This window comes from Moschus berezovskii, chromosome 3 (genome assembly GCF_049115385.1).
Source record: "Moschus berezovskii isolate FMDL1 chromosome 3, NW_MosBer_1.0, whole genome shotgun sequence".
NCBI lineage: Eukaryota > Metazoa > Chordata > Mammalia > Artiodactyla > Moschidae > Moschus > Moschus berezovskii.
In genome coordinates, this window is record NC_142462.1 from 109278997 (window position 1) to 109306801 (window position 27805).

General features: G+C 44.3%; 2 protein-coding genes across 3 annotated transcripts in view; one reads left to right on the plus strand and one right to left on the minus strand.

Moving 5' to 3' along the window:
• The first annotated feature begins 1613 nt into the window (after window positions 1-1613).
• On the plus strand, window positions 1614-17631 carry STMP1 (short transmembrane mitochondrial protein 1). Of its 2 annotated transcripts, none has more exons than XM_088834683.1 (3): window positions 1614-1746; window positions 15322-15375; window positions 16745-17631. In XM_088834683.1, exons 1-3 carry the CDS (start codon window positions 1732-1734, stop codon window positions 16817-16819), a joined length of 144 nt encoding a protein of 47 aa, XP_088690809.1. In that variant the 5' UTR covers window positions 1614-1731; the 3' UTR covers window positions 16820-17631. The 2 variants fall into 2 exon arrangements, with proteins under 2 accessions (XP_088690809.1, XP_088690808.1); XM_088834682.1 differs by lacking the exon at window positions 1614-1746 and adding an exon at window positions 10281-10502.
• Window positions 17632-22256: 4625 nt separating this feature from the next.
• The window catches only part of SLC13A4 (solute carrier family 13 member 4), a 43360-nt gene continuing 37811 nt past the window's right edge, over window positions 22257-27805 (minus strand). The window contains exons 14-16 of the mRNA XM_055421321.2: window positions 26945-27106; window positions 25555-25692; window positions 22257-23399 (exon numbers count right to left, since the gene is read on the minus strand). Coding sequence (XP_055277296.1) covers window positions 23262-23399; window positions 25555-25692; window positions 26945-27106 — 438 coding nt within the window. The 3' untranslated portion in view covers window positions 22257-23261. The remainder of the gene's footprint in view (window positions 23400-25554; window positions 25693-26944; window positions 27107-27805) is intronic.

A 27805-nucleotide genomic window follows, 5' to 3' on the forward strand; every position in this document is an offset into this window, starting at 1 on the left:
GACCCCATAGACGACAGCCCACCAGGGTCCTCCGTCCCTGGGTTTCTCCAGGCAAGAATACTGGAGTGGGTTGCTGTTTCCTTCTCCAGTGCATGCATGCATGCTAAGTCGCTTCTGTTGTGCCTGACTCTGCGACCCTATGGACAGCAGCTCACCAGGCTGCTTTGTCCACAGGATTCTCTAGGCAAGAATACTGGAGTGGGTTGCCGTTTCCTTCTCCAGTAAGCCTGACTGTTGCTCCACTAATCAGACATATGGTAAGCTTTATCATGTGGCACACAGGCACGAACACAGAAATATCAAGAAAGAGCCTGAGGCACAGAATCAAAGTATTTTGTAAACCTCTGATATGTGAAGCTTTCCTTAGGACAGAGCTAGTTTGGGATAGTTAAGATTTGGGATTTACTGAGCTTCATTATTTTGTTTTGCCACCATTTCTTCCAAAATTAACAGCAGAATGGGGATCAGAGTTGGGGCAGTGGAGAAGTGTGTGGAATAGAGAAGCTGGAAGAACTGCAGCTGCACTGCATATTGCTTTAAAGGCTGACAAGAAATGCTGTTTGTGTAATAAATATAACAGGGAGAGGCTAACACTTAGGGCACACGCCTGACTCAGCATTGTTCCCTGGGGCACTGGGGGAGAAGCTGGTGGATGTTGCCTGTGCTCTTCAGCAAAGCAAAGGAGATTGAAAAAGATTTTAGATGGTTGTTTTTTGTTTGTTTTTTTTTAAGCATTTGGAGCGTAGATCACCTATTCCTCAATCCTTTTTTGGAGCATAGATCATCTATTGTTCAATTCTTTACCAGCTGAGCCACATGGGAAGCCCAAGGATACTGGAGTGGGTAGCCTGTCCCTTCTCCAGGGCATCTTTCCTATAGGAATTGAACTGGGCTCTCCTGCACTGCAGGCAGATTCTTACCAACTGAGCTATCAGGGAAGCCCATTCCTCAACAATACTAAATAAATATAGGATCTTAATGTGTTGCTTTTATTGTATTAGTTTGCTGGAATTAGAAAATCAAAAAGAGGTGAGTACGTTCTTTCTAGTTATTAGGGTTTTAGTTTTGATAAACTGTGGTTGTTGTTTAGTCAGTAAGCTGTGTTTGACTCTCTCCAGACTCTATGGACTGTAGCCTGCCAGGCTCCTCTGTCCATGAGATTTCCCAGGCAAGAATACTGAGCAGGTTGTCATTTCTTCCCCACCCAGGGATCAAACTCGAGACTCCTGTATTGGCAGGCAGTTTCTTTATCACTAGCGCCACTTGGGAAGCCCCAATGGAGTATGCCACAAAAACTCCACAGGTCATTCTGCTTTGCCTGTGCGGATGGGGACCAGGACCTCCTGTGGTCCTTCTAGGTCAGGGAGTTCAAAGACTGGTCTTTGGGATGCCAGTAATCAAACAGACTACTGGGCCCCGACCCAGGTTTATAGAATCGGTATTTGAGGACTGGGCTCTAGAATCTGAATGTTAAAAGCTTCCAGCCTGGCTTGGGCCTTGGGACTTGCTCCTACCCTGCCCCAGCGCGCTCTCGCCAGGCAGTTTAGGAGGTGCTCCCCAGGCGCTCCACTAGGGGGCGCCAGGAACAGCTTCCGGGTGAAGCAAGGCGGGAGGGGCGGAGCGAGGAGTGAGCCGGAAGTTGGCCGCGGGCGCCGCCCATCGCGCCGGGGGAGGCAGGTCCCGACGGCCCTCGGAGCTGCAGCCGCTGTTCGCGCCCTCTTTGCCGACACTATGCTCCAGTTCTTGGTGAGTGGAGCCGCCGAGGAGGGAGCCGGGGCTTGGCCCAGGGCCCTCGGGGGCTCCGGACGCCCCCGCCTCGTGCCGGCCTGGGGGGCCTGGGCGTGGGTCCCGCAAACCCCGGCGCCTGCTTGTCGCCTGCTCGGGTGGGCCGTGGGTGTTTCTGCTCTGCCTCACTCATATCCGTTCTCCAACATTTTTCTGACGCCGTTCAGGTCCCTAAAACTTCTGAGGTGTCAGCACATAGGTGTTTTTTCAAAGCTGTTGTGTGACGGGCCACGCGTGCTTTGTGTGCGTTCCTCGTGTTCAGGCTCCTTCATGACTTTTCGGCCCTCCCGCCCCCGACTTAAACACGTACCCCGTCCGCGGCCTGGAGCCCTGCTGGTTGCCATCTTTGAGAACACAGGAGGGCTGGGAATAAACTCGGAATTCGTGAGCCGCCGGAGTTAAGAGACCGAGGGAGCCCTCCTCAGACCTTTTATAGCTTCCAGACTGAGGATGGCTGGTTGCTGACATACGTGAGTCAGGCCGTGGTGAACAAGTAATTTTTCCAGAATGCTCATTCTGGGGGAAAATGAGTGTTACCGTGAGTAAGCAAATTATTTTTCATGGCTCTCCTTAAGTTAGAAACAGGTTTTCTGGCAAAGATTGCCTTGTTGAAGGTTTCAGGAGGGCTTGCCAAATTTCAGCCTGAAAGTCTCTCTTCCCAGGCTTTTGTGCCTTCAAAACTTGATTCTTAAATTCTGAGTGATAAGAGACTAGTATTCTGAAAGCCTTCCAGGTGGCCCATGGAAACCGAGTACTCTTGGGATGAGATACTTTCCCAAATGTTACATTTTTTTTTTTCTTCTCCAGCATGCTGAAAGAGATGCTGTCCTTTTGTTTTCTTTCCAAGTTTGGGATAATTAAAAAAATTTTTTTTCAATTTTTATTGGAGAATAATTGCAATGTTGTGTTCGTTCCAAATGTTATATTTTTTATCAAAGAGATTAAAGAAGAAAAAGTGTCCCTCTGTCCTTTTTGAGATGGCAGTTGATTTTTCAGTCTTACAGACCAAAAGAGGGTATCCCTGACAGTAAACTGCCTAACCAAGACATGGCTACACCTCTGGAAGTTTCTCCAGTGCCCTGCCTAGAAGTCAATAGAAACAATTACTGCCTTGTAGTTGTCGGAAGCACTCAGGTTAAAAACAGTATGGCCCCAAAGTGTAAGATGATGTCATTGAGTCTCCTACTTCAGCTGTAGCTCATTGGTAACTAGAAGGACATGGATTCAGAAAGGTGGTGCTGGAACAGGTTTGGAAAGTGATGGCATAGTCACAAGTAAATATCTTGGAGGGTGTATTGTCACCATCCATTTTGGAACCCTCCAAGATGTTTCCTGCAGTTGTCATTTCCTGGAACACCATTTGAGAACCACTGCACCTGATCGTGTTGCTTATGTTAATATATTCTCTTCATTCCTCATTTCTCTTTGGATTACAGTATTTGCCCATTATCCATCCCTTACGTGTCAAAACTTATATTCCTGTGGTCCTGGAGCCTCTTTCCGCCTTGATTTTACTGCAGTGGCCTCCTCAGTTGCAGCATGGTGTAGCCACAGTTTGGTTTAAGGAAACTTGAAGCATTTCAAGGGAAACCTGATATGACGGGCTCTGCTGGTGGTTTGTGTGTGCTGCCTTATATACTTTCATTGGATAATGCGTTGGTTCTCTTATCTCTCACAGGAGCAGCCTCTGTTACTCTTATTTCTGTTCTGTTCCGTCGCTCAGTCGTGTCCGACTCTTTGCGACCCCGTGGACTGTAGCCTACCAGGCTTCTCCATCCATGGGATTCTCCAGGCAAGAATACTGGAGTGGGTTACCGTTTCCTTCCCCAGGGGATCTTCCCGACCCAGGGATTGAACCCAGGTCTCCCGCATTGGAGGCAGACACTTTAACCTCTGAGCCACCTTATTTACCTCCTCTTAATCCGTCTACCCTGAGCTTTTGGATCCTGCATCTCAGTGCTTTTCAGTATTCTTACACAGTGTAACACCCAGGGACTTGTTTTTCTGGAAGAAGCTGCACAGAGTACAGGTGACAAGCCCTGGGTCCTGGCTGCTCCAAGGGCCGAGAGGAGCAGTATCTTGGTGCCCCAGTTGGGAAATTGCCTTATCTATTCTCTCCGGTTTGTACTGGCTGCTGTTCCCTTCTTTTGCTTTCTGGGTGTTTCTCAGGTCTCAGACCTTGACTCTCTTTTTTTTCAACACCCTTAAGGGACGTGTTCCTTGTCATGCTGTTGCCTTCACCTCCTTTGACAGCTTCCAAAACTACCTTGAGTCCTTTTCTCTGAGTTCAGTTCCCCGTCATCAGCTGCCTCGTGAACATCTCTTGTCCAGCCCTCTATCTTAGACCCAACATGTGGGACAACCATTACCTCTTTCCCTCCACACCTAACTTCTTTCTCCCCTAGCCGTGGCTTTCATTAACTTGAAATATTGACATAATCTCTGCTTATCATTCTTCATATCATTTACTTGGTGTGTCTAGCACATTTACGTGCTGTATATTTTTGGGCAAGTTACTTAACTGCTCCGTGCCTCAGTTTCCCCAACATAAAGTGGACAGTAATAGGGTTGTGAAGAACATGAAATAATTCCTGAAAAGGAGTTAAAATGCTGCCTTGCGCATAGTAAGCACTCAGTAAGTTATTTTTGCTTTAAGCCATCAAGTCTTCATTACTTAGCTTAGGACAAGTTCTGTCTCTGTGTCTCCATTGCCACATTTGTAGAGCAGGTCTTCTTCCTTCCTTCCTTGGACTGGCTGCACTAGCCTAGCAGGTATGAATTAGAGAAGTTATTTTAGAGTCTCTAGTTGAATATGCTGGTGTTTCAGCCTCTGCTTCTGAGGAGGCACCAGTTCATACTCAGTCACCTGCAGTCACAGCAGGCTCCCTGTGTTCTCAGGTTCTCTTTCACTTTTGGTCAGTGTCTTCTTACCTGGTTCTACTCTTTGATGTTAAAAAGCAGTTCTGGTTCGCATGATGACCTTTTACTTGTTAAGAGCATTACCTTGGTGCCGCTCTCTGACTCCCTGCTCCCACCAGTCCTGTCTTTAGGCCACCCATCTCTGCTTCTTCCATTCATTCTTCATGGTCATCCTTCCCTGAATATGCTAGTCTTTGAATTTTATTTTTTTTTAAACCTAGCACTCCCAGTATAACCTGATCGGCCGTAGAACAGCAGGGCTGTTGCCTCTGGTTCGTTGTGTTTCCCTCGACACCCTTGGTTCTGTCCTGTCTCGCAGCTGCCAGAATAGTCACCCAGGATGATCTGTCTTATTCACGTGCTCAGAAACTGTGACTGGTCCCCATGTCCTCATCAAGTCATAACCACTTTCACTTGATGTTTAAGGTTTCCTTTCCCACCACCCTTCAACATGTATCCTCTGACGTGGGTTGCTGAGCTAGTCTCACTGGTCCACCCCAGAGTATGGACCTTCCTACTGTCACGTCGTCCCACTCCCCTTTATCCTCTTCCTTTTTGCCTTCACAGCTCCTCTTAGTGGCCCAACTCCCGCCTTTTTTCACAAACCATCCTGATGACTTTACTCTTGAAAGCTTTACAGTGTTGTGATCCATCTTCCCATTTATTTAGGGTCTTTCATCAGGGTTTTTTTTTTTTTTTTTTCTTTAATTTTCTTAGGGATAGTCTTGCTTTTTCTAGGTACTTTTTAGTTCTGCCTAGTATTTTTTTTTTTTTTTTCACTTTCACTGTGTTTAGTCTTACCTAGTCTGAGAAGGCACTGGCAAGCCACTCCAGTACTCTTGCCTAGAAAACCCCATGGATGGAGGAGCTTGGTGGGCTGCAGTCCGTGGGGTCGCTAAGGGTCGGACACGACTGAGCGACTTCACTTTCACTTTTCACTTTCACACATTGGAGAAGGAAATGGCAACCCACTCCAGTGTTCTTGCCTGGAGAATCCCAGGGAAGGGGGAGCCTGGTGGGCTTCCGTCTATGGGGTCACACAGAGTCGGACACGACTGAAGTGACTTAGCAGCAGCAGCAGCAGCAGCAGTCTTACCTAGTATGCCTAGGTTGGAGACGGCGATGGCACCCCACTCCAATACTCTTGCCTGGAAAATCCCATGGACGGAGGAGCCTGGTGGGCTGCAGTCCATGGGGTTGGGAAGAGTGGGATGTGACTGAGCGACTTCACTTTCAGTTTTCACTTTCATGCATTGGAGGAGGAAATGGCAACCCATTCCAGTATTCTTGCCTGGAGAATCCCAGGGACGGGGGAGCTGGTAGGCTGCCGTCTATGGGTTCACACAGAGTTGGACACGACTGAAGCGATTTAGCAGCAGCAGTAGCATGCCTAGGTGCTTTTTAGTTTTTTTGTTGGTTAATGTGACATCCTTTTTATCATTACATTATAACTGAGCAGAGGGCTTGTGTGCCTGCTATACAGAAAAGTAAACTCTGATAGCAGTGTTTGCTGCAAAGTAAGGATTGTATTTCAAGGCACCAAGCAAGGGAGTGGGAGACAAGGTTCAGATCTGCTCCAGCTTGGTCTTAGAGATTGGGGTTTTTAAAAGGGGAAGAACAAAGAAGCTGTGATGTTTCTGTGACCTTTCTTAGTGGTAGTTTTGGAGTCAGGGTTGTCCCTGGTTTACAATTCTGTGGCCTGTGACTCAGGAGTCTGTTAGCTCATCTTATCCTGGAGAAGGAACCTGAATTTGTATATTAGTGATGTTATGCACAACAGCAGTTTTGGTAAATTAATGATGTTATTGACAGTAGCACTTTTAGTACATTAATGGTACTACTTTTTTAAAAAATTTATTGAAGTACAGTTGATTTATAATGTGTTGATTTCTGCTGTACAGCAAAGTGACTCAGCCATACATATAGACACATAAACATTCTTTTTCGTACTCCTTTCCAGTATGGTTTATCACAAGGCACTGACTGTAGTTCCCTGTGCTGTACAGTAGGACCTTGTTTTATTAATGATAGCATTAGCAACAACTTTAGTCATCCAGCAGTGGTTGATAAGTGTTCATTTAACACAGCGTTGAGGTCAGAGGGGACAGGAAAACGGAATGAAGTTTTTGTTTGCTTATTATAGTGAAACAAGTCAAGTGTCGATTAGGAGGAGAAAGAGCACAGTCTGTGTGGATAGACGCATGGGCAGACTCAGAACGCGAGTCTTGAGTTGCCAGGAATGAAGTTTTGGAGAAAGAGATTGGTTAATCATAAACTAGGCAAGGGTACTTAGTTTTAGGATGACTCAGTTTCACGATTGTTGTATTAGTTGTTGCTGATGTATAGAAATGCTGATGATTCCGGTATATTGATTTTGTATCTAGCATCCTTGTCTACCTTTTCGCTCCAGTAGTTTGTAGATTCACTTCGCAGTAACTTGGAGCAGGCAGTACTATGACGGCACTCATATCTTCAGGGAAGACAGAAATGACAGTTCCGTGTTCTTTTCCAGTTCTTCTTTCCCGCTCTCCTGTTCTCACTCTCAGGTCCGGACTTGTAGTAGAAGTAGAGGGAATGTCCTAGTTTTGTTTCTGCTTTGAGTGGAAATGCTTCTCAGGTTTTAGTAGGATGTTTGTGTTTCTGATATTTTCTAACTGATTCGTGGAACTGTCTTGATTACTCAGTTGGTAAAGAATCCAACTGCAGTGCAGGAGACCCTGGTTCGATTCCTGGGTCGAGAAGACCCACTGGAGAAGGGATCGGCTACCCACTCCAGTGTTCTTGAGCTTCCCTTGTTGCTCAGCTGGTAAAGAATCCGCCTGCAGTGTGGGAGACCTAGGTTCGATCCCTGGGTTGGGAAGATCCCCTGGAGAAGGGAAAGGCTACCCACTCCAGTATTCTGGCCTGGAGAATTCCATGGACTGTGTAGTCCGTGAGGTCGTAAAGAGTCAGACATGACTGAGCAACTTTCACTCACTCACTCACTTCTATTTCTTAGGAGTTTTTATTGAGATAGGCAGTAGAATCTTATTGTGCTTTTCCCCCATCTAGTGATCATGACTTTTCTCCTTTAATATGTTAGTATGAATTAGATTTCTAACACAAGGCACTTAATCTGTGTGGCCGATTCAGATCATTTGCTAATGTGCTGTGTTTTGTTTACTGCATCTTGATGTACAATATTTTACTTTGTCTTTCTAGAATAGATCATAAAGTTCACACGAAGAGGAAACATACTTTATAGTTAGGTTTCCCAAGCAAATGGCACTTAGTACTTTGGGATTGATTTCATTTATTTATAATTAGATATTCTTTTTTTGCTTGATTACTCCTGTCAGATATTCATAAGATACTTGAATATTTGAATCAGCTTCTTTGAGAATAGGCTAACCAGTTCTACCTGATGCCCTGCTTTTCAGAGTGTTACTGGTTAACTTCCATGAGTGTCCCTGTTTAATTTACTGGCTCAATAGAAGAATGAATAGCTTTTTTTTTTGGTTGTTGTTCTTTCTTCATTCTTTAAGGAAAATTATTGAATATAAAACCTAGTTTACACCTTTAAAATGTACTTCTATGTAGTGTTAGTAGAGAGGGATAGAATTTGAGTTTTATTATTACTGAAGCAATTGTTAAACATATTTGATGATTATCTCTACACCAAGTGTTGAGTGTTTAAAAGACTAAGGCACAAAAAAGGTAACTTTTTTCCCTGCTTCCTTGGAATGGAGAGATCCTCTGACAGCTTCTATAGCTGAGAAATAAAATTGTCAGTTTACTTTTTATTAATGTAAGATAATGTACACTTTTGGTTTTCTTGTCAATGTGTAGCTTTTTTCATCTGAGACTGTGAAACATTTTTAGGTGTCCTTTTGAATGCTAGTTATATTTGCTAAACACAATCAGATTATTTTTAGATTCCGTAAGTCCTCTTGGCAAATATAAGACGGTTCAGATTCTGTGTTGTTAGTTGATTTGGGTGTGCTTGCTGAAAATGTGATCTAATGGGTCTTATCTCAGGCTTGTCAGGTAGTGCTCACTCTGGATTATTGCCAGTAGCCGTTTCCAGATAAAAATTGTAGCTTTGTTTATGGAGCTACACACACAGCAGCTTTTTGTTGGGGGCAAGAGTTGAGCAGCATTGAGAGGAGTCAGATTGCTTCGGAGTTGTCTCTTTACTTTTTAAGACTTGGTGCTTCTTTATGTTAAGAGATCCAGTGTTGTAACTAAGCCCCTCATGTGTCTATATATTTAAAAAAAGAACTGACAGACAACATTTTCAGTAGACCTCTCATGTACAAAACAAAGCCTTAGTCTAATGGTCCTCTTTTTGTCATCTGACATTTCCATTCTTTTTAAACTTTTGTCCAATCTGGAAACCTCAAAGTTGTCTTTGATTTCCTCAGTTTTATCCCATATAGCTGATATTCTACTCATTCTTACTGTTTGTTTCAACTGGGCTATGTTGCATGCAGGATCTTAGTCCCCTAACCAGGGATCAAACCGTTGCTCCCCTGTAGGGGAAGGGTGGAGTCCTAACCACTGGACCCCCGGGAAAGCCCCAAATCTTACTTTATTTATTTTTTTAATAGTTTTGAAATGTATTTCCCAAACCATACAGTTCACTCATTGAAAGTGTAGGATTTAGTGGTATGTTCACAGACTTGTGCAAGAATCACCACTATCTAATTTTTATATCTAACCTTACCTATCTCCTGAGAAACCTGTATGCAGGTCAAGAAGCAGCAGTTAAAACCAGACATGGAACAATGAACTGGTTCCAAATTGGGAAAGGAGTACGTTAAGGCTGTATATTGTCACTCTGCTTATTTAACTTTTATGCAGGGCACATCATGTGAAATGCCAGACTGGGTCAATCACAAGCTGGAATCAAAATTGCTGGGAGAAATATCAACAACCTCAGACATGCAGGTGATACCACTAATTGCAGGAATCGAAGAGGAACTAAAAAAAGCCTCTTGATAAGAGTGAAAGAGGAGAGTGAAAAAAGCTGGCTTAAAACTCAACATTCAAAAAAAACTATGATCATGGCATTCAATTCTATCACTTCATGGCACACGGAAGGGGAAAACATGGAAGTAGTGACAGATTTTATTTTCGTGGGCTGTGACAGATTTTATTTTCGTGGGCTCCACATGAAATTAAAAGACACTTGCTCCTTGGAAGGATATTTATGGCAAACCTGTGAAAGTGAAAGTTGTTCAGTTGTGTCCTACTGTTTGTGACCCTATGGATTATACAGTCCATGGAATTCTTCAGGCCAGAATACTGGAGTGGGTAGCCTTTCCTTTCTCCAGGGGATCTTCCCAACCCAGGGATCGAACCTAGGTCTCCTGCACTACAGGCTGATTCTTTACCAGCTGAGCCACAAGGGAAGCCCTGGCAAACCTAGAGAGTGTTAAAAAGCAGAGACATCACTTTGCTGACAAAGGTCTGTTATAGTCAAAGTTATGGTTTTTCCAGTAGTCATGTATGGGTGTGACAGTTAGACTGTAAAGAAGACTGAGCGTCGAAGAGTAAATGATGCTTTTGAATTATAGTGCTGGAGAAGACTCTTGAGAATCCTTTGGACAGCAAGGAGATCGAATCAGTCAGTCTTAAAGGAAATCAACTCTGAATACTCATTAGAAGGACTGATGCTGAAGCTCCAATACCTTGGCCACCTGATGTGACAAGCTGACTCATTGGAAAAGACCCTGATGCTGAGAAAGATTGAAGGCAGGAGGAGAAGGGGACGACAGAGGATGAGATGGTTGGATGGCATCACTGACTCAATGGATGTGAGTTTGAGCAAACTCTGGGAGATAGTGAAGGACAAGGAAGCCTAGCACGCTTCATTCCATTTCTTCTGACTCACAAAGAGTCAGACATGACTTAGTAAACAACAACTATATTTCATTGCCTCCCAAAGAAACTCTGTACCATTAGCATTCATTTCTCATTCCCCTCACACCCAACCCTGGACAATCACTCATTTTGTGTCTCTCTGGATTTGCCTGTCCTGGACTTTTCTTTTAATGAAATCATATAATATGTGGTCTTTTCTGACTGCCTTTCACTTTGCATGTTTTCAAGGTTCATCCATGTTTTCGCATGGATCAGTACTTCATTCCTTTTTATGGCTATATTATATTGTGTGAATACACCACATTTTGTTCATTCATTCACCAGTTGATGGACATTTGGGTTGTTTCCACCTTTTTGCTATTATGAATACTGCTGTGAACATTCATGTACAAGTTTTTGTATAGATACATGTTTCAGTTTTATTGCTTATATACCCTAAAGTGTAACTGGTGCATCGGATGGTAACTCTGCTCACCTTTTGGAGGATTTGCAAGACTTTTCCATAGTGGCTGCATCATGTTACATTCCCACCAGCAGCGTCTGTTCCAGTTTCTCCATTTCCTTGCCAGCACTTGCTCATCTTTTTCATTCAAGTCGTCCCAGTGGATGTAATGAGTGAGGCACCTTGTTGTGGGTTTGATTTGCATTTCCTTAATGACTAATGGTGTTGATCGTCTTTCCATGTGTTTTCTGTTTATTTGTATTTCTTCTTTGGAGAAGTGTCTGTTCGAATCCTTTGCTCATTTTAGAATTGGGTTGTCTTTTTATCATTCAGTCAAGAATCCCTTATATATTCTGAGTACAGGTCCTTTATCAGATACACGATGTGCACATATTTCATTTCGTGGTTGTCTTCACCACCTTGGTATTCTTTGAAACACAAATACTTTAAATTTTGATAAAGTAAAATTTATCCATTTTTAAAAGAGATTTATAGTTTAAGCTCTTATATTTAGGCCTTTGATCCCTTTTGAGATAAGTTTTGTTTGTGATGTGAAGTAGGTGTCAGCTTTGTTCCTTTGTGTGTGGATATGCAGTTGTCCCAGCATCATTCCTTGCAGAGACCATCTTTCTCCCATTGGCTGCTTAGCACCCTTGTTGAAAATCACATGACCGTAAATGTAAAGGTTTATTCTTGGACCCTTTTTTCTATTCCATTGATCTTGATTTTTAAGAAGAAAAACCATTCATGTTTGCTTGCCTTCTCTGCTCTCTGTTTATTCAGCTGTTTTGGGTACAGCTGTCAGGTGAATGCTGACAGAATGGTGCTTTCATCACATTGCTGCTGGTAAAGAGCAGTCAGTGGTTTCCTACCGTTTTGCAAGAGAATGAAACAGCGCTTGCTGGTTTTTTGAAGTCCATCAGTTAGCCCCACCCAGGTCTCCATACTGGTATTTCTCTCCATTTTTTGTTCAGATCTTTTCTCATTGGGCCTATTTCTTTTATTCAGGTCATCACATTGTCATTCCTGTCTTGTAACTTGATTCTCCAGAGTCACGTCCCTTGCCAGTTTAAATTTTAACACTTCCTTAGCATCTTTAGAAGAGAAGGTGATGGCACCCCACTCCAGTACTCTTGCCTGGAAAATCCCATGGACGGAGGAGCCTGGTGGGCTGCAGTCCATGGGGTTGCGAAGAGTCGGACACGACTGAGCGACTTCATTTTCACATTCATGCATTGGAGAAGGAAATGGCAACACACTCCAGTGTTCTTGCCTGGAGAATTCCATGGACAGGGGAGCCTGGTGGGCTGCCGTCTATGGGGTCTCACAGAGTCGGACATGACTGAAGCGGCTTAGCAGCAGCAGCATCTTTAGAGCCTTTAATAACAAGCTGAGGTACACTGATCTCTTTCAGATTTCTTAAAAGAGGCGCTTCTGTATCATTCATTTTGTTACTTAATGCATGACCCAGTTCTGGTTTTTCACGCATCTGTTACATTCAAGGTCCTGTATATGGTCCTGTCTGTTGTTATAACTATTGTACTTAATGCGTAGCTCTTCTTTCTGTACATCATATAAATTCTTTAAGAAAAGAGACTACTTTGAAATATTTTCACAGGGCTGGGTATGAAGCTGATTTTTGATATATAAGGGACTGCAATCCCTTAATCAAAACCTTTAGAAGCCAGATGTACTTGGGAGGATGCATTTCAGATTTCTTCTCACCCATTTGTCCTCTACGTAGCTTTGCTCATGTCACTCCTCAGTCCCCATACTTCTGGTGTTTTACCATTTATTGTCCCCAATATGTTTGTGAGGAGCAGCTACATATTCCTAGAGTCTCAGAATCATTGCAGAAAGGACATAATCATGATGTATTTAGTGTTGAACTTGGGAGGAAGGCACTGCCTTCCTTCTGCTTAACTTCTCTGCAGGGAGTGCTATGGGGGAGACCATGTGATATGGGGAGGACCGTGGCGATAGAATCCAGCCATCCAGATGGACCACTGAGGAGGCCTCCAGGTCTTGACCTGGAGGAAGTTAAGCATTCCTGCCCTTTGGAGAGGCTTCTGGCTCATTCGTGACCTTCTGAGCTCTGACTCCCGTTTAACTTCTCAGTCACCGTTCCTCAGATATAGATTTTATTTTTTTAATCATTTATTTATTCAGATTAAACTTTCTTACCACTCTAAACATGCCTATCAAGTATTCCAGGAACAACATACAAATGCTCTTCAACTGTCATGCATTTTCCTCCGACTTCACTTCACGTGTGCCATTTCTCTTACATTGTGTGTGTAGTTTTACAATATCCCATTGGTAGACCTAGCAGTATTTTGAAACTGGAGTTGGATGACTTGTCCAGAGACTTATGACTTGTCTAGAGACCCATGATTTTTGTTTTGTGTTTCAAATAACTGTGTGTTTTTTTTTTTAATTGCTCTGGTGCTAGTGAAATTGCCAAAATGAAATCATATTTAGATTTGCCTTATTTATTTTGAGACACACCTGGTAAGAACCAAGAACCCTAGAATTTTGGAGCTGGAAGGAAGATTGTTAGTATAATTTTTTATAAGTCAGGAGCCTCAAATTGGCATAGCACCAAGGAGGTTAAGTGTCTTGCCTAAGGGTACGCAGCTAGATAGTGGTAGAACCACAATTTATTTTTCTTGAAATTTTTCAACCTTCTGTTCTTTCTGTTTGGTGTTAGAGCTAACATTCTTAGGTGATTTTTCCCCCTCTCTTTTTAAACAAATTTAATACTCTTTCTGGATTTGGAAAACCTCTTACTACCTGGTTTCAACCCATAGGCATGGAAAAAAATCATTTGGCTTCTTGGTGCCACATTAGCAAAAGTATTTCGCAAGCTACGTTTGAATAACCCAATGTTCAAAAAATGGTCAATGTTTAGACTTGATAGTCTCTTTTCTGCTTCCTACTAACAAACCCATTTAAATTATGGGTGTTTAAAGCTTAGTAAGCTTAAGGCTTAGTAAGGATCCAGCTGTGTTCCTCTCCCATATGCGTCTCCAACTTGAAGACAATTCCACCATGCCATATGTGACCACTGGGTGCTAAGTGCGGCGCTTTATTTTTCTGTGTTAACCTCTGCTGTGTATTTATTAGGAGCAACAGTGACTAAAGGAAATGATAAAAAATGAGTTGCAAGTTCTAGAAGTTAGGTGTTCAGTTGGACATTTTAAATTATTGGGTGAAAGTGAAAGTGTTAGACGCTTAGTCGTGTCCATTTCTGTGACCCCATGACTGTTGTCCACTAGGCTCCTCTGTTCATGGGTTTCTCCAGGCAAGAACACTGTAGTGGGTTGCCATTCCCATCTCTAGGGGATCTTCCCGATCCAGGAATTGAACCTGGCTCTCCTGAATTGCAGGCAGATTTTTTACCATCTGAGCCACCAGGGAAGCCCACTCGGGGCAGGGGGGAACCCAGGAAATTATAGATCATTATTAAAACTCCAAGCTGAAGGAACTTTGAAGCTCTTTTGGTGTGAAGGGATTTTCATGAAGCAGTTTCTGTTCAGGAAGACAGTCACCCAGTGAGATAAACACTGGAGTTCTCTAAAGGTTGTGCGTGTGTCTCTTGCCAGTGATTCAGAGCTGGTTAGGGGACCTGTGGTCTCTGCAGGTCTTAAGCGCCCCATCCATTAGACTCCACCCGTGCCGGAGAGCTGAGCCACATGCTCTCTGAGTTGTGTGACAGTCTCTTGTTTTCTGTCATTGTATATTTTAGTTTTTGAGTGTGAATCTGCTTTAGGTTGTCCTGTGCTCCTGTGATGAAAGACCCTGAACAAGTTACTTCATGTCTTAGACCAGGTGCCTCTTAAAATGTGAAGAGCTTGAACTGTGAACATCCTTTCATTTTCTAAAATTCTATGATTTAGCTGGATACTTTTTACTTGATGTAGCAAGAAATAACAAATCTCATAACCACTCCACACCCCTACCCCATAAAAAAATAACAAACTGTGACTTTTAACAAAAATCAGACTTTGGCCTGTGTTTGTAGAACTTACAGCCAAGTATTTGTAAGGTCGATGTGTTTAGTCCTACCATATACTATTTAACCTTGTGGGAGGATATTTCCATGCCTATTTTATAGAAGAAAGATGTGAATTTTTTCATGCTATGCACTCCTCTGGACTGGGCACTGAGGTCTTCTAACTGTCCTGAGTTCCTTAGGAGAATACTCTCCGTGTCATCTGGTTTGGTAAGAATACTGTCTGTCGTCTGGTTGGTATCAGGTGGCACAGAACTCAGTCTCCAGTGTGACTCTTCCTTTTCTGTTCTTACAGCTTGGATTTACTCTTGGCAACGTGGTGGGAATGTATCTGGCGCAAAACTATGACGTAAGTGACCATATTCATGTCTTCTTTGATTCCACGTACCTACTGTGTAGTGACTTGTGTTTGTTGAAGTAAAGTATGCCTTCCAGCATAAACAGGATGGTTCTTAGGGCTGAGAGGAAAGTCCTGAATTTTGTAGAAAGATTTTCCATTGTCTGAAAAAATAATAGAACTCACAGAAGCACCTGACCTACATTTCACCCTAAGAGAACAAAATCCCATCAGTTGAAGTGGTCTCATGGTGACCGTGAGCTGTGTTTGTTAGCGCAGAATAACATTGTTGGAGTCTTACAGTTCTGTGAGAAATCACATGAAGTAAGACTTTCACTGGACAGTCTTTCCAGTCCCTGCTGCCCGGTTGGAGAGATGACTGAGTAGTTTGGAGGTGGATCCATTAAGTGCTGCACATGTAAGGACAGAATTCCTTGAAGTAGCGAGTTCTATTAGCTTCATTTTACAGATGTGTAAGTTGAAAATCAGGTGACACAACTGCCCATGAATGGGAATCCTGAAATGTAACGTTTGTTTTAAGGAGACAAGGAAAGCAGACATGATGTTAACTTTTGATTTGTAGTGAAGTTTTTAGTGTGACAAAGGGAATTACCTTTGTCATCCTTAAACTTGAGTCATGTGGTTTTCTAGGCAGGTGCTTGTTAATTTACATCACATTTATTGTTTACATGTACAACTTTGCTTGGACTATAAAGAAAATTTGGACCATAAAGTAAGCTGAATGCCAAAGAGCTGATGCTTTTAAACTGTGCTGTTGGAGAAGACTCTTGAGAGTCCCTTGGACTGCAAGGAGATCTAACCAGTCCATCCTAAAGGAAATCAGTCCTAAGTGTTCATTGGAAGGACTGATGTTGAAGCTGAAACTCCAATACTTTGGCCACCTGATGCGAAGAGCTGACTCTTTGGAAAAGACCCTGATGCTGGGAAAGATTGAAGGCAGATGGAGAAGGGGACGACAGAGGATGAGATGGTTGGATGGCATCACTGACTGAATGGACATGAGTTTGAGTAAACTCCGGGAATTGGTGATGGACAGGGAGGCCTGGCGTGCTGCAGTCCATGAGGTTGCAAAGAATCGGACACTACTGAGCGACTGAACTGAACAACTTTGCTTGGCACTGGATTGAGGGAGTTTAGTGGGTATATAAAAGTAGAACTCAGGGTCTGACTTTTGGGGAGAGAGCCTGCTTTAACTTAGCACTTTTGGGATCTTTCTTAGGCAGTTATGAGGCTAAGAAACACCGCTGTTTATCAGGTTTCTTTTAGAGGAAATTTAAGAAGCCATTTCTCTTTAGAGGAAGAGAAATGAAAAAATGACTAGGTAGACCTAAAATGATGATATTCTCTTTTCTCTTTAAAGATACCAAACCTGGCTAAAAAACTTGAAGAAATTAAAAAGGATGTGGATGCCAAGAAGAAACCCCCTAGTTGCTGAAGCTAACTCCAGCACTGCCTTCTGGATAAACTGAGTCTGCTGTTCTCCAGGGCCTCCTTTACCGTCTGAACCAAAAGCTTTTGTTTTAATCTCCAGCCTCCACAGTTTTCTTTTTTGCTAGACCTTGCATTGCCTTACAGCACAAAAGGGGCCAGAAGTTAAGAGCAACCCTTATTTCTCCAGCATCCTCACTTCTTCCCTTCCTCCTTCCAGCCTCTTGGGAGGTCCTGAGAATGAAATCATGGTGCTCGATTAGTTATCATACCTTTAATTAGTAGTCACTCCCTTATTCTTTGGGATTTCTACTACCTTTTTCAAAAGAAAAATGGATGAGTTTTGTGTAGTTGATGAGATCCAAATAATGCATATTTCAGCGTCTGGTAATTATAATGGGTTTTTAAACATTTGGTACTGAATTATGTTGTTTCACAGTAGTAATTAAAATGAAAATCTGGAAGTTAGTTTCTGTGAATTATCCACTGATGTTATATCGTCCAGAAGCTCCATAGTTGTTAATTTCACCAATAAATCAATTTACTATTCATTAACCAAGAAACTGTGTTCTAAGAACCCTATCAGGAATTGGGGAATTTAAAAGTATTTAATGTAATGATATTTGTCTTCAGTAGAATTCATAATCTAGTGTGCCTGTTTTTTCTAGATGTATTTGATCTAGCTCTTTTCAGTCATGAGAATCATAGTTAATGGGATTACAGGTACCTTTGACATTACATGGTAGATCTATGAGAAATTGTATATTAAGGAAAATTTCTGCATTTTTACATTAAAAAATTGTGTACATTATAACTTTAGAGTGATTCTCATAAGACTTTGTGTTTTTCTCTTGCAATCAGAAATTACTCTTGTAAGTTTTCAAATGCATAATCAGTCCAAAAAATTTTTTAGTTGTAAAAAATGTTTAAATACATAACTTTCCTCTGGGTCAATACACAAGTGATTTGTATTATCCTCCAGCTCCTAGTTCCTCTCACTGGAGTCAGACACTGTCGCTAGTTTCTTGTATCTTTTTGAGAAAGATTTTGTGCTTAAATACACACACATACATGGGGGTTTTTATACAAATGATAAAAAACTGTATACAGAGTCTTCCCTGGTGGGGATCATTACATGGCAGTATGGAAGGAACAAAGAACTGCTTTCATTTTTTGGCTGCATAAGGTTGTACTGAATGAACATACTCTAATATATTTAATCCACTGCTGAGAAATGCTTAGTTTTTTCCTGTCTTGCTACTACAGTGGTAACGTTAAACCTGATGTTATTATACTTGTCAGTGCAGGGGGATTGCTCCATTCTAAAGTCCTAGAAGGGTAATTTGCACTAAATATAAATAAAGTCCCATCACACTGGGCATTTTGTTTCAGAGAGCTTGTTGGGCAGCTTCACTGATAATGCCATTTCTGAGGACATTTTAGCAGAATCGGTAAACTGGAAGAATGGCTTAGAGACCTTTTTTCCAGACAGTGATGCTACTGTTACTGTGATGATAAAACGAAATGATTCTGCTTCTCTTGGAAAACATGGATCTTTCATACATGGAGATGAGTTTTGTCCCTGTTGAGTTGTACTGGTGTGTGAGACAGATTAGGATCATATTATGGACTGACTTCTCCCTTGAAGTGTGATCAGGGGGAAGCAGCTTCTTTTTCTGAAACTGTTGTATTCTCTGTACCTACCTCAGAGGGCTTCCATGAGAAACAGCTGAAATAATGTGTGTGACGTGTAGTGCAGTGCTTTACAAATTATCCAATAAATAGTAGATACTAGTCCAAACATGTTGCTTTTGGTCCGAATACTTTTTTTTTTTTTTCTGCCCTGCACTTGCTTTTGGAGCAAAAGTCTATGAACTGTGCAAAATTTATTATTCTTTGGTCACTTGCTTTGTTGATGAAAATCTATAGTATCCGCATTGATCACACCACCTGGCTTACAGGGTTTGCTCTTGAATGACTGGATTGTTAGCAGAGTGAACTGCAACCTTGAAGGAGAGAGATTTACCATCCTTGAGAATATTCAAAATGCCACAAACTTAGAAAACCGTTTTCAAAGACAGATTCTTTTTTATCACCTACGAAGCATTGTTATTTGTGGATGTGTTCTCCCAGACTGGCTTCTTTGGGGATGAAGGTCACTTAGATGTTATAATATTCGGTTTCTGTAATTATACGTTGTAATTGAAACTCATCTGGACTTAGAACTTCCATCAGAAGTGACACTTAACCTCGATGAGGGGGATCATTTCTTCCAGTGGGAGCCATCCAGGAAGTGACCTTCACCATATAAATTGCTCCACAGTGAACACAGGCCAACTTCCTGGTCACCCTTCAGAGCCCCTCTGCTAGATTTAGATTCTTTCTGGAGTGAAAAGGAGCTCTGAGTTCTCAGGCAGGGTTATCGTCACTGAGATAGAGTGTTAGAGGAACCCAGAACCACCACAGGTTTTAGAGGATGACAATGATGGCACTCACTGGTGCATTCCCTAGGTGTTTTGTTGAGCCCCTTGCCTCACAAAGCAGTGGAGGGATGGGAAGAGCCACTGAGACACATTCCTTGTTTTCTTTTTAAAAGGTTTGAAAATCACTGTTGTGATTTAAGGAGACTTTCTGTTACTCCTGACCTTAAAAGGAGGGTTACATAAAATACTACTAAAGTTACTCACATGTGAAAAGTAAGACTTCAGGGTTGATGTTTGGAACCTAAAAAATACATTGAACTAGAAACCTTATCCTTAAACTGTAATCTCCCAAACAAAATACCCAAAGAAAGAGGAAAAAAACCAAAAGAACCTTACTTGGCACTGTATTTTATGAATTGAAGTAACCAGCTGATGTCTTTAGACCTCTCTTCTGATTTAGTGTTAATTAAGTGATAATTAAGCAGTTTTTGGTTTAAAGGGACAGTTTTGTTTGCTTCTTTCTAACTCATTTACTCAGTTTTCATTTCTGTGACTCTAGAGAAAAGTTAGGATGTGTGGGTTTTCCAGTTGTCTGTATGTAACGGGTTCATGGAGCATGTGTAACATGCATAATGTTTTCATTTCCACTGAGTGGTTCACTCCCTAGATACTGTGCTGGTGTTTGCTTTTCTGCTAAACTCTCCCACATTTTAAATACACTCTCTGTTACTCCTCTGAAGGAACACTATATACTGTACTGAAGCAAAGGAGACTTTTCTTCAGCTCCCCAGCCTGAACTTTGCACGTAGCATTTCCCAGCCTTACTCAGATGAGTGAGTTCTTTTTTCCCCCACTGTCTGTTAACGCCTTGCCTCGTGGAAAGAAGCAGGACAGTGAAGGGGAAATACTTTGAGATGTAGCCTGGTCTTAATAGGGAGTCTGTGAAACTTGGATTTTCACATGTTCTATTTATACCTTTCCTAAATCTGGGTGCCACATAGTCAAGCACTGAAGACCTAGCAGATGGCATGGGAGAGAAACAAGCCAACAGTGAAGTTTTGTGGAAAGTGCCTGGGGTGTGGTGGGACATTGCAAAACCTGAGTCCTGCGCCCGCATAGGAAAAGTGCAGCTCTTAAACGTACAGCTGTACCAGACTGGGCCAAGCGGAAGGCGCCCTGTAAATAGAGCGGGCGGTATGCTCAGCATTTGTTCAGTGAGGGCGGCCCCAGGACAGCTGCCTGAGCTCGTGGGTGCTCTCAGGTCCCTGTCTTAACGGTGGGTCAGTTATCTGGCTCGCCTGAGAGTGATCCTAGTGTTGAGATGCACTTTTCCAACAGGTGTCTAAATATGAAGCCACCCATTTTATTTGGGTTCAGCTAAATAAGAGATCTACTCTGACAATGGAGGAAAAAACGAGCTATTTTTTACTTACTAAAATGGCACACGAGTCTTTGTTTCATGTGAATTCTAACATAAAAGGTTGTATACTGTGTACTTCATGGGTGACTTAAAGGAATTTCCGGGACAACTTTAAGCAAAATTTGATGTATAATCAAGAATAACATGCAACTGTACTTGGTGTTTCTGTTTCTCAGTTTCATCAGCTATAAAATGAGCTGGTATAAGATGATCATTTACAGCTTTTCCACCCATATAGAGTTGTGATATGAGAAGAGAAGAATCAAATTTAATGTATTTGCAAAAGACAGCACTACTAAGTAGAGCTGTTAGGTCCTGTCCAGCAGCAGAGTGATTTTAGAAGACAAGGAGTTGTTAGTCATAGCTGATGTTTGTTAGTCATAGCTGATGTTCGTTAGTCATATCTGGAATGAGCAGGCTTCTTTGGACTGAATCTCTGGTCTGGGGACAGAACAGTGCTGTTCGGTCTACTGACCAGACAAAAGTAAACACCCTTTCTGAACTGACTGCTCGAGAGTGTTAGCCGCCTGGTGGACGTGGCAGCAGCTTCACGGAGCTGCTCTGCTTTCTGTTTCAGAGCAAGTCAGGGTCTCAAATAGCTGGACAAGGGCCAGTCATTCTAAGTCAACTGAATTTTTTTTAAATTTATATTTGGCTGCACTGGGTCTTCATTGCTGCGTGCGGGCTTTCTCTCTAGTTGCTGTGTGAGAGCTTCTCATTGCAGTGGCTTCTCTTGTTACGGAGCACGGGCCTAGGACTTGTGGGCCCAGTTGCCCTGTAGGATGGGGAATCTTCCCAGCCCAGGGATTGAATCCGTGTCCCCTGAATTGGCAGGCAGATTCTTAGCCACTGGCCCACCAAGAAAGTCTGAAGTCCACTTAATTCTCTGCCACCTTTTCTTTCTCCTTTTGCTTGTTTATACTCCCAACATCTTACTGATTATCTGTGCATTGCCTTGTTGTCTGACTTAAAGGTTTGGTGTCTTAAATTCTGTAACAGGTCAGACACTCGACCATTTGGCTACCCTGACAATAGGAGTGACGTCCTGACTCAGAAATATTTCAAAGCAACATGACCGGTAGCGATGCTGGTTCCTTAGACCAGCCATAGTGTACCTAACATTGGTATTTCATTTGGGCTCACTCACTTTTGTAAGTGGCCAGATCATTTGGCCTACACTAACTGGAAGCAGCAGTAATATTCCTGGTGAAACCTGGTGCAGGTTTTTGATTGGCATAAAAGAAACTTTGTAACTCACACATATACGATAAACTAAGAGAGTGACTTTATTGGTAAATCATTGTCGGAAAACTGCACTTGCTGTCATTAGTAACTTAAAATCAATTCAAGCAGTGCTGTAACTGTGATTTCCTTCTTTTCCCATAAGGTGTATTTAGCAAGTAGTTGATGGTAGAAATCTGAAATGTGTCACGTTGGAGGGATTGGGAGCAACATCCAGTCCTGTGGCAGACTTCTGTCATGGGGATAGGGGTGCAGTTCAGGAAGAAGGAGGAGGCCTGGACTTCCGGAGTCATTTCAAGGAAGACATTTATTGAGCAGACACGCACACAGTTTACTGTATCATATAAGTTGCTGGAGACTTTTAAGAGATATAAGACATCTCCCCTCCCCTCCAGGGGCTCATCAACTTTTAGAAAATGACGGATGTGTTTGGACCTTTCTGTGCTTGTCTTCTTAGGGATGAACTACTCATTATCTCCTGAAGAAAACCCATCGACATATCATTAATAGTGCTGTGGTCTTAATCACAGTTTCTGCCTTCTTAGTAAGACAGGTATGAACTATGAAGGTTTTTCCTTCCTCCCAGCGCTTAACCAGCACGGTGGTATTGATGGTTAGTGCTGAGTGAAGAGAGGGACACTGATCTCAATGTGTCTTCTTTCTCTGCCTCCTTTTCCTTTGACAGAGAACAGCACCAGCCTCTTTCTGAAGGGGACACTATTTCTTTGCAGGGATTTGGTGCCAAGGTATAGAGAAGCCATTGAAGAGAGACACTTGAAAGAGGAGTGATAAAAGAGTACTGATTGCCACAAAGAGGCCTCCCTAAGAACTGCCCTTTTGTGGAGAGAACTTAGGCGAGAAACACCTAGGAGAAAGGAGCTGACGTCAGGTCTCAGATTTGGGTGGGACTTTTCCCCCGAAGAGGAGATGACACTGGTTTCACTCTCTGCACTTGGTAGGATGATTTGGGTTTTCTCTTTCTATTCCTAAAGAGGACTGAAAAATTAAGAATAACATCAAACCCAGTGGGACTGGTCAGTTTGTGAGGCTTAGCCTCTGAGGGGCAACGAAGACAGACTTTTGTCTCGGCGGCTTTCAAAAGAGCTGGTTGGAGAGACAAGCTCCAAGGGAGGGAGAAGGGTTTTAGGTTTCCTTGCGCTGCGGTGCTGAGGCAGGAGGGCAGAGCGGACGACACTGACGTCCGGGCCTGTGCGTTGTGCTTGGAGACGCTCTGCATGTCACTGGAGGGGAAGACGGAGGAATCTTCTGAGGGGGTCCTGTGCTTTTGGTGGCCCTCTCAGCCTGTTGGTTAGACTCTGCCGGGTGCTGCTTGCTCCTGGGGTCGGGCTGTTCGCCCACAGGGGTCAGGCCTGATCAGTGATATTACTGACCTTGGCCCAGGCGGGAAACGTGTTGAGGTCGAAGAGGCTTATTCCCCACGTATTGATGGCCACCATCACTGTCACCAGGCCAATGACATTGACCCCCAGACCAGCTTTCACCTGCAGGACACAAGCGGCAGGGCGCAGAGCCCACGGTCACCGTGAGCGGACAGCACGAGTGCCCAGGTGCCCCGCCTGAGCCTCTCCTCCTGATGTGACCCCAGCCCCCCTGCACGGCCCTGACCTGTTCCCGTCACTGCCCCCTGGTACTCTAGTGGTGCCTCAGCGGGCACAGGCCTGTAGAGGACAGGCGGACAGGAAGGACTTGGGGCTGGGAGACGGCCGTTGGCATCTCCTTTTGTAGCACTCTCGCTATTGCATGGAGGCCTAGGAGGTATGTGCTTGGGACGCCAGATCTTGGAATGTTAAGTTGCACTAAAACAGCTACATGACTGGGAAATGTGTTCGCTGAGATAGAAGGGAGCTCATTAAAGCAGAAGCCTCTCAGAGCCTTCACTGGGCCTTCACAGTGGGGGCCTCCTGGGAGAGCCTGTGTTCTGTGACTGTTGCCTTTTCCCCATGAGGAACAGCTCAAGGAAGTAGTGTCCTTGAGTTCACCTGGGCACAGGTCAGACGCCTCCACTCAGCCCTTCCACAGAAAGGCGACAGACACGGCGCCCTGGCTGGTGGCATGGGGCCTTTGCTGCTTTCTCCTGAGGGAATGTCACCTCCAGGGCTCCGACCGCTTCGTTTCTGTCATGGCACTGACACGCCCAGGTGGAAGGGGGACGGGGGGAAGAAGGATGGCAGAGCCAGGGCCATCTCGGAAAGTGTACACTAAGGAGGGCTGGCATCCTAGTGGGTGATGACCAGGCGTGCAGTGTGTCACCATGAGCCCACTAACTGGGACTGAGTTGGGCAGGTTGCAAGGGAAAAAGTGAATGCCAGGAAACGGTTGATGACTCGATGAGCCGCCCTTCTGCCTTCTGGCCCAAACCCTGTACTTATGAATCATCCTGTCCCCCCGGGCCTTTGGGCATGGAGAACTGCCCACATTTTCCAGCGGCGAGAGGAAGCGGGTTCTAAAGGAGCTAAGTGAAGGTCATTTAGAGCTGAGAGGGACCACACAGCATCTGGGCTGAATGTGCTCACTTAGCAGGTGAGGAAAGTGAAGTCTTGAGTCAGTCCCCAGGCTGGGGCTAGAACCCAGGACTGGCTCACTGCTCGTCATCTGATGCCTTTAAAAATGACTGGCTCTGGTTCCTTGATTCCAGGGTAAAGGCTGGGGGTGAGCGGCGGGAGCACTTGGCAGAGGGAGCAGGATCGGGGGTGCAGGGGGAGGTCGAGGGGACAGGAGAGTTGTGGTGGAGCTCGGCAGGAGTGGCTAGGGCTGTGCAGTCAGATCTGGGGGTGGAGGGGGACAGAGGGGTGGCTGTGACCCCCTTCCTGAGGTAATTCAGATGACTCGGATGATCATTTTGAGAGTAGAGAGGATCTGAGTATCTGCTCCTAGCCTGAAGCTCTTTCTTCCTTTTCTCCGTTTGATATTTACAGGGCTGCCAAAATCTAGTTTGGATTGGAGTGAAAAACTAGCCCCCAGCATGGGCCATTTCAGTCAGCCGGGCCCAGTTACCTGTATGAGGGGCTCCTCCCTCCCCAAACTCGTCAGCCCTGGGAGTCGAGAAGCACGGCAGTGAGTGTAGGCTGAGGGGTGGAGGGTGGCCCCACACCAAAACCAGCCGCAAAGTGTCCCCTCCAAGCCATGTTTTGTGAGCCTCGCTGAAAACTAAGAAATGAGCTATGGGTGCTTCATTTTATGGTTGTTGCTTTGGGGGTTTCTTGCCTGGGGAGAGGGTTGGACAGGGAGAAGGATCTTGTTCTTACAAAGTATCTTTCACCCTCAGTTCATAAAGTGTCTCACACTTAACCTTTTATGAATAAGCCAGTAACTCCGGGCCAACATCCCCACGATTCAGTGCAGGAACTGAGCAAAGACTAGAACAAGCTCTCAGCTTCCAGAGTGGGTCACACCCCGGGTCGGTCCCAGCCTTTTCCCAGATTAGGGCTGGGGAGAGCACATGATTGCTATTCTTGATGTTTGTGGACCAAAGAAAAACCTTTCACCAGGACCATTCTTTCTGCCACCCTGGGGCTGAGCTATGACAGATCAGGGGTGCTGCTTATAAAATAATAAACTTTAGAAGGCTATATAGGGCCACTCATCCCTGTCTTCATGGCAGGTGGGCCTGGTGGGAAGAGGCCACCCATGACTCACCATATCTTTAATCTGGCAGTGCCCATAGCTGAAGACAATGGCGTTGGGGGGATTGCCCACTGGCAGCATCACTGCAAAGGAGATGCACATGGTGACCGGGATCAGGGTGTAGAGTGGATTTATTTGCAGCGTTTCAGACTAGGAAAAGAGAGAATTCACAGAAACATTAGCATGAAGGTTAGACTTGCATTTGCCATGCTTACCATCACGAGTGTGCCTAAATGATGACTGGGTGTCAGCTGCCCTTGACTGGATACCATGTGCGACGGACAGTTAAACCACGCCCTCAAAAGCACGTAGTCCCAGGCTCTTTGGATGGGTCCCTGCTGCTCACTCACTCCCCATAGAAACATGGACTCCAAGTTGCCTCCCTACTAGAAGGGATGTTTCATTTCTTGGTGCGGGTCTAAGGGAGTAGTTTTAAAATTTGATGCTTCAGCTGAGAAATTCTTGCAACACAAATCTCATGAATAAGTTGCATTGACTGAGGTAGACATCGCTTGCTCTTAGAGTGCAGAACTAAGTTTTTTTTTTTTTTTTTCCCCCCGAGGTAAGATAACTGCCTTACGTGGGACTTGAACCTGTGGGAACCTGTGGTCTTACCCTCAATGGTACCACGTTTTAAGTGCATTCCTGCACTCACGCAGGCGGGCTGATGAGAGGAAGTTGGAGGGAGCAGTGAGCAGAGAGTGGCTGAGTGGGAGGAGTTTGGGGCTGATAGAGTAGGAGGATATTATCTTGTTGGAGATGAGGAAGAGCCTTCATCTTACAGGTTCCACCTCACAGAATGGGATGGAAGCAGCATTGTGTTTGGTGGATCACCTCTGGGGCTGCTTAGCCAGGCTGAGATCTGCCGGTGGCTCCACCGCCACCATCCGACTGCGCAAACACCTACTTCGTTAATCACAGATTGTTCTGAGACCCAGGAATGAGGCTGGCATTGCTCATAATTCTCAGAATCTCCTGGACAGAGAAGATGGGTGGAGGCAGTGATGACAGAGCTGTGGTTTTGGTCTCTGCAGCTGAGAGTACTTCTGGGAACATTTTTGTCTCCATTTTCTGTAGCTATTTCTCCTGCCCTCCTATTAGGTCTTATCCCTGGAGAAGGGAAAGGCTACTCACTCCAGTATTCTGGCCTGGAGAATTCCGGGGTCGCAAAGAGTCGGACACGACTGAGCGACTTTGACTTCACTTTCATAGTAGACAAAGATGGATGGCGATTGTGGGGTATTAGAATCCTAGGCTTTTACAGTTTTCTTGTCCATTCCTGTTTCCATTCAGAACTGCCCCTAAACTAAGCCTCGGCTTTTGAGAAGGGTGTCTAGAGCTCTTGCTTTTATTATCTGTTACGTATCAGTTACTGGATGTCTCAGAGCCCTGCTCTACTCACCAGACTGCACACAATGGGCAGGAAGATGGTGATGGTGGCTGGGTTGCTCACAAACTCTGTGACAATGGATACCAGGATGCATGCCAGCAGGGTGACAGCCCATGGTGGGAGGCTGCTCAGAGATAGCATCTGCTGCCCGATCCATGTGGAGAGGCCGGAGGTCTGCAGGGAGACAAGGTGATGCAGTGAGGAGAGAGGCACTCTTAGCCTCCAGAAGGTCAGGGATGGTGGGGGCTGGACAGGACCACCAGGAGCCATCTAATTTGCCTCCCTATTTTTAGGCAGGCTGGATCCACAGGCATTCCTGTGTTTTTTTTTTTTTTTTATGATTAAGTCACTGTGTAGCCCAGCGAATTCTTTTTTTTTTTTTTTTTAATATTTATTTATTTAGCTGTGCTGGGTCGTAGTTGCAGCATGCGGGATCTAGTTCTCTGACCAAGGATCAAACCTGAGCCCTCTGCACTGAGAGTGTGGAGTCTTAGCCTCTGGACCACAAGGGTCTCAGCAAATTCTTCTTGTTTTTTTTTTATTGATTGCACATTTAGTCTTAGAGCTGCCTGGTCAGTCGTCGTCACAGGGCACGGAGAGCCTCCACTTGCTGTGATCCTCCTCGGCGCTGTGACGACTTGGCAGGGATTGGAGACCTTTGGGGGCAGTGGGCCTCTCAGCTTCAAATCTGCTACTCTTCCTCCAGCCTCCAACAGTGTCATGCTGTCCGTTCAATCAACAGTGCCCTTTGCACAGGTTGCCAAGTGTAATCCTTATTCCTGCTTTTGAAATCTATTCCTGTTATCACCCATGAAAGGGAACAAATTATCACCATGTTTGGATAGTAACTTTTCCTCTGGTCTTTGGAGCCCA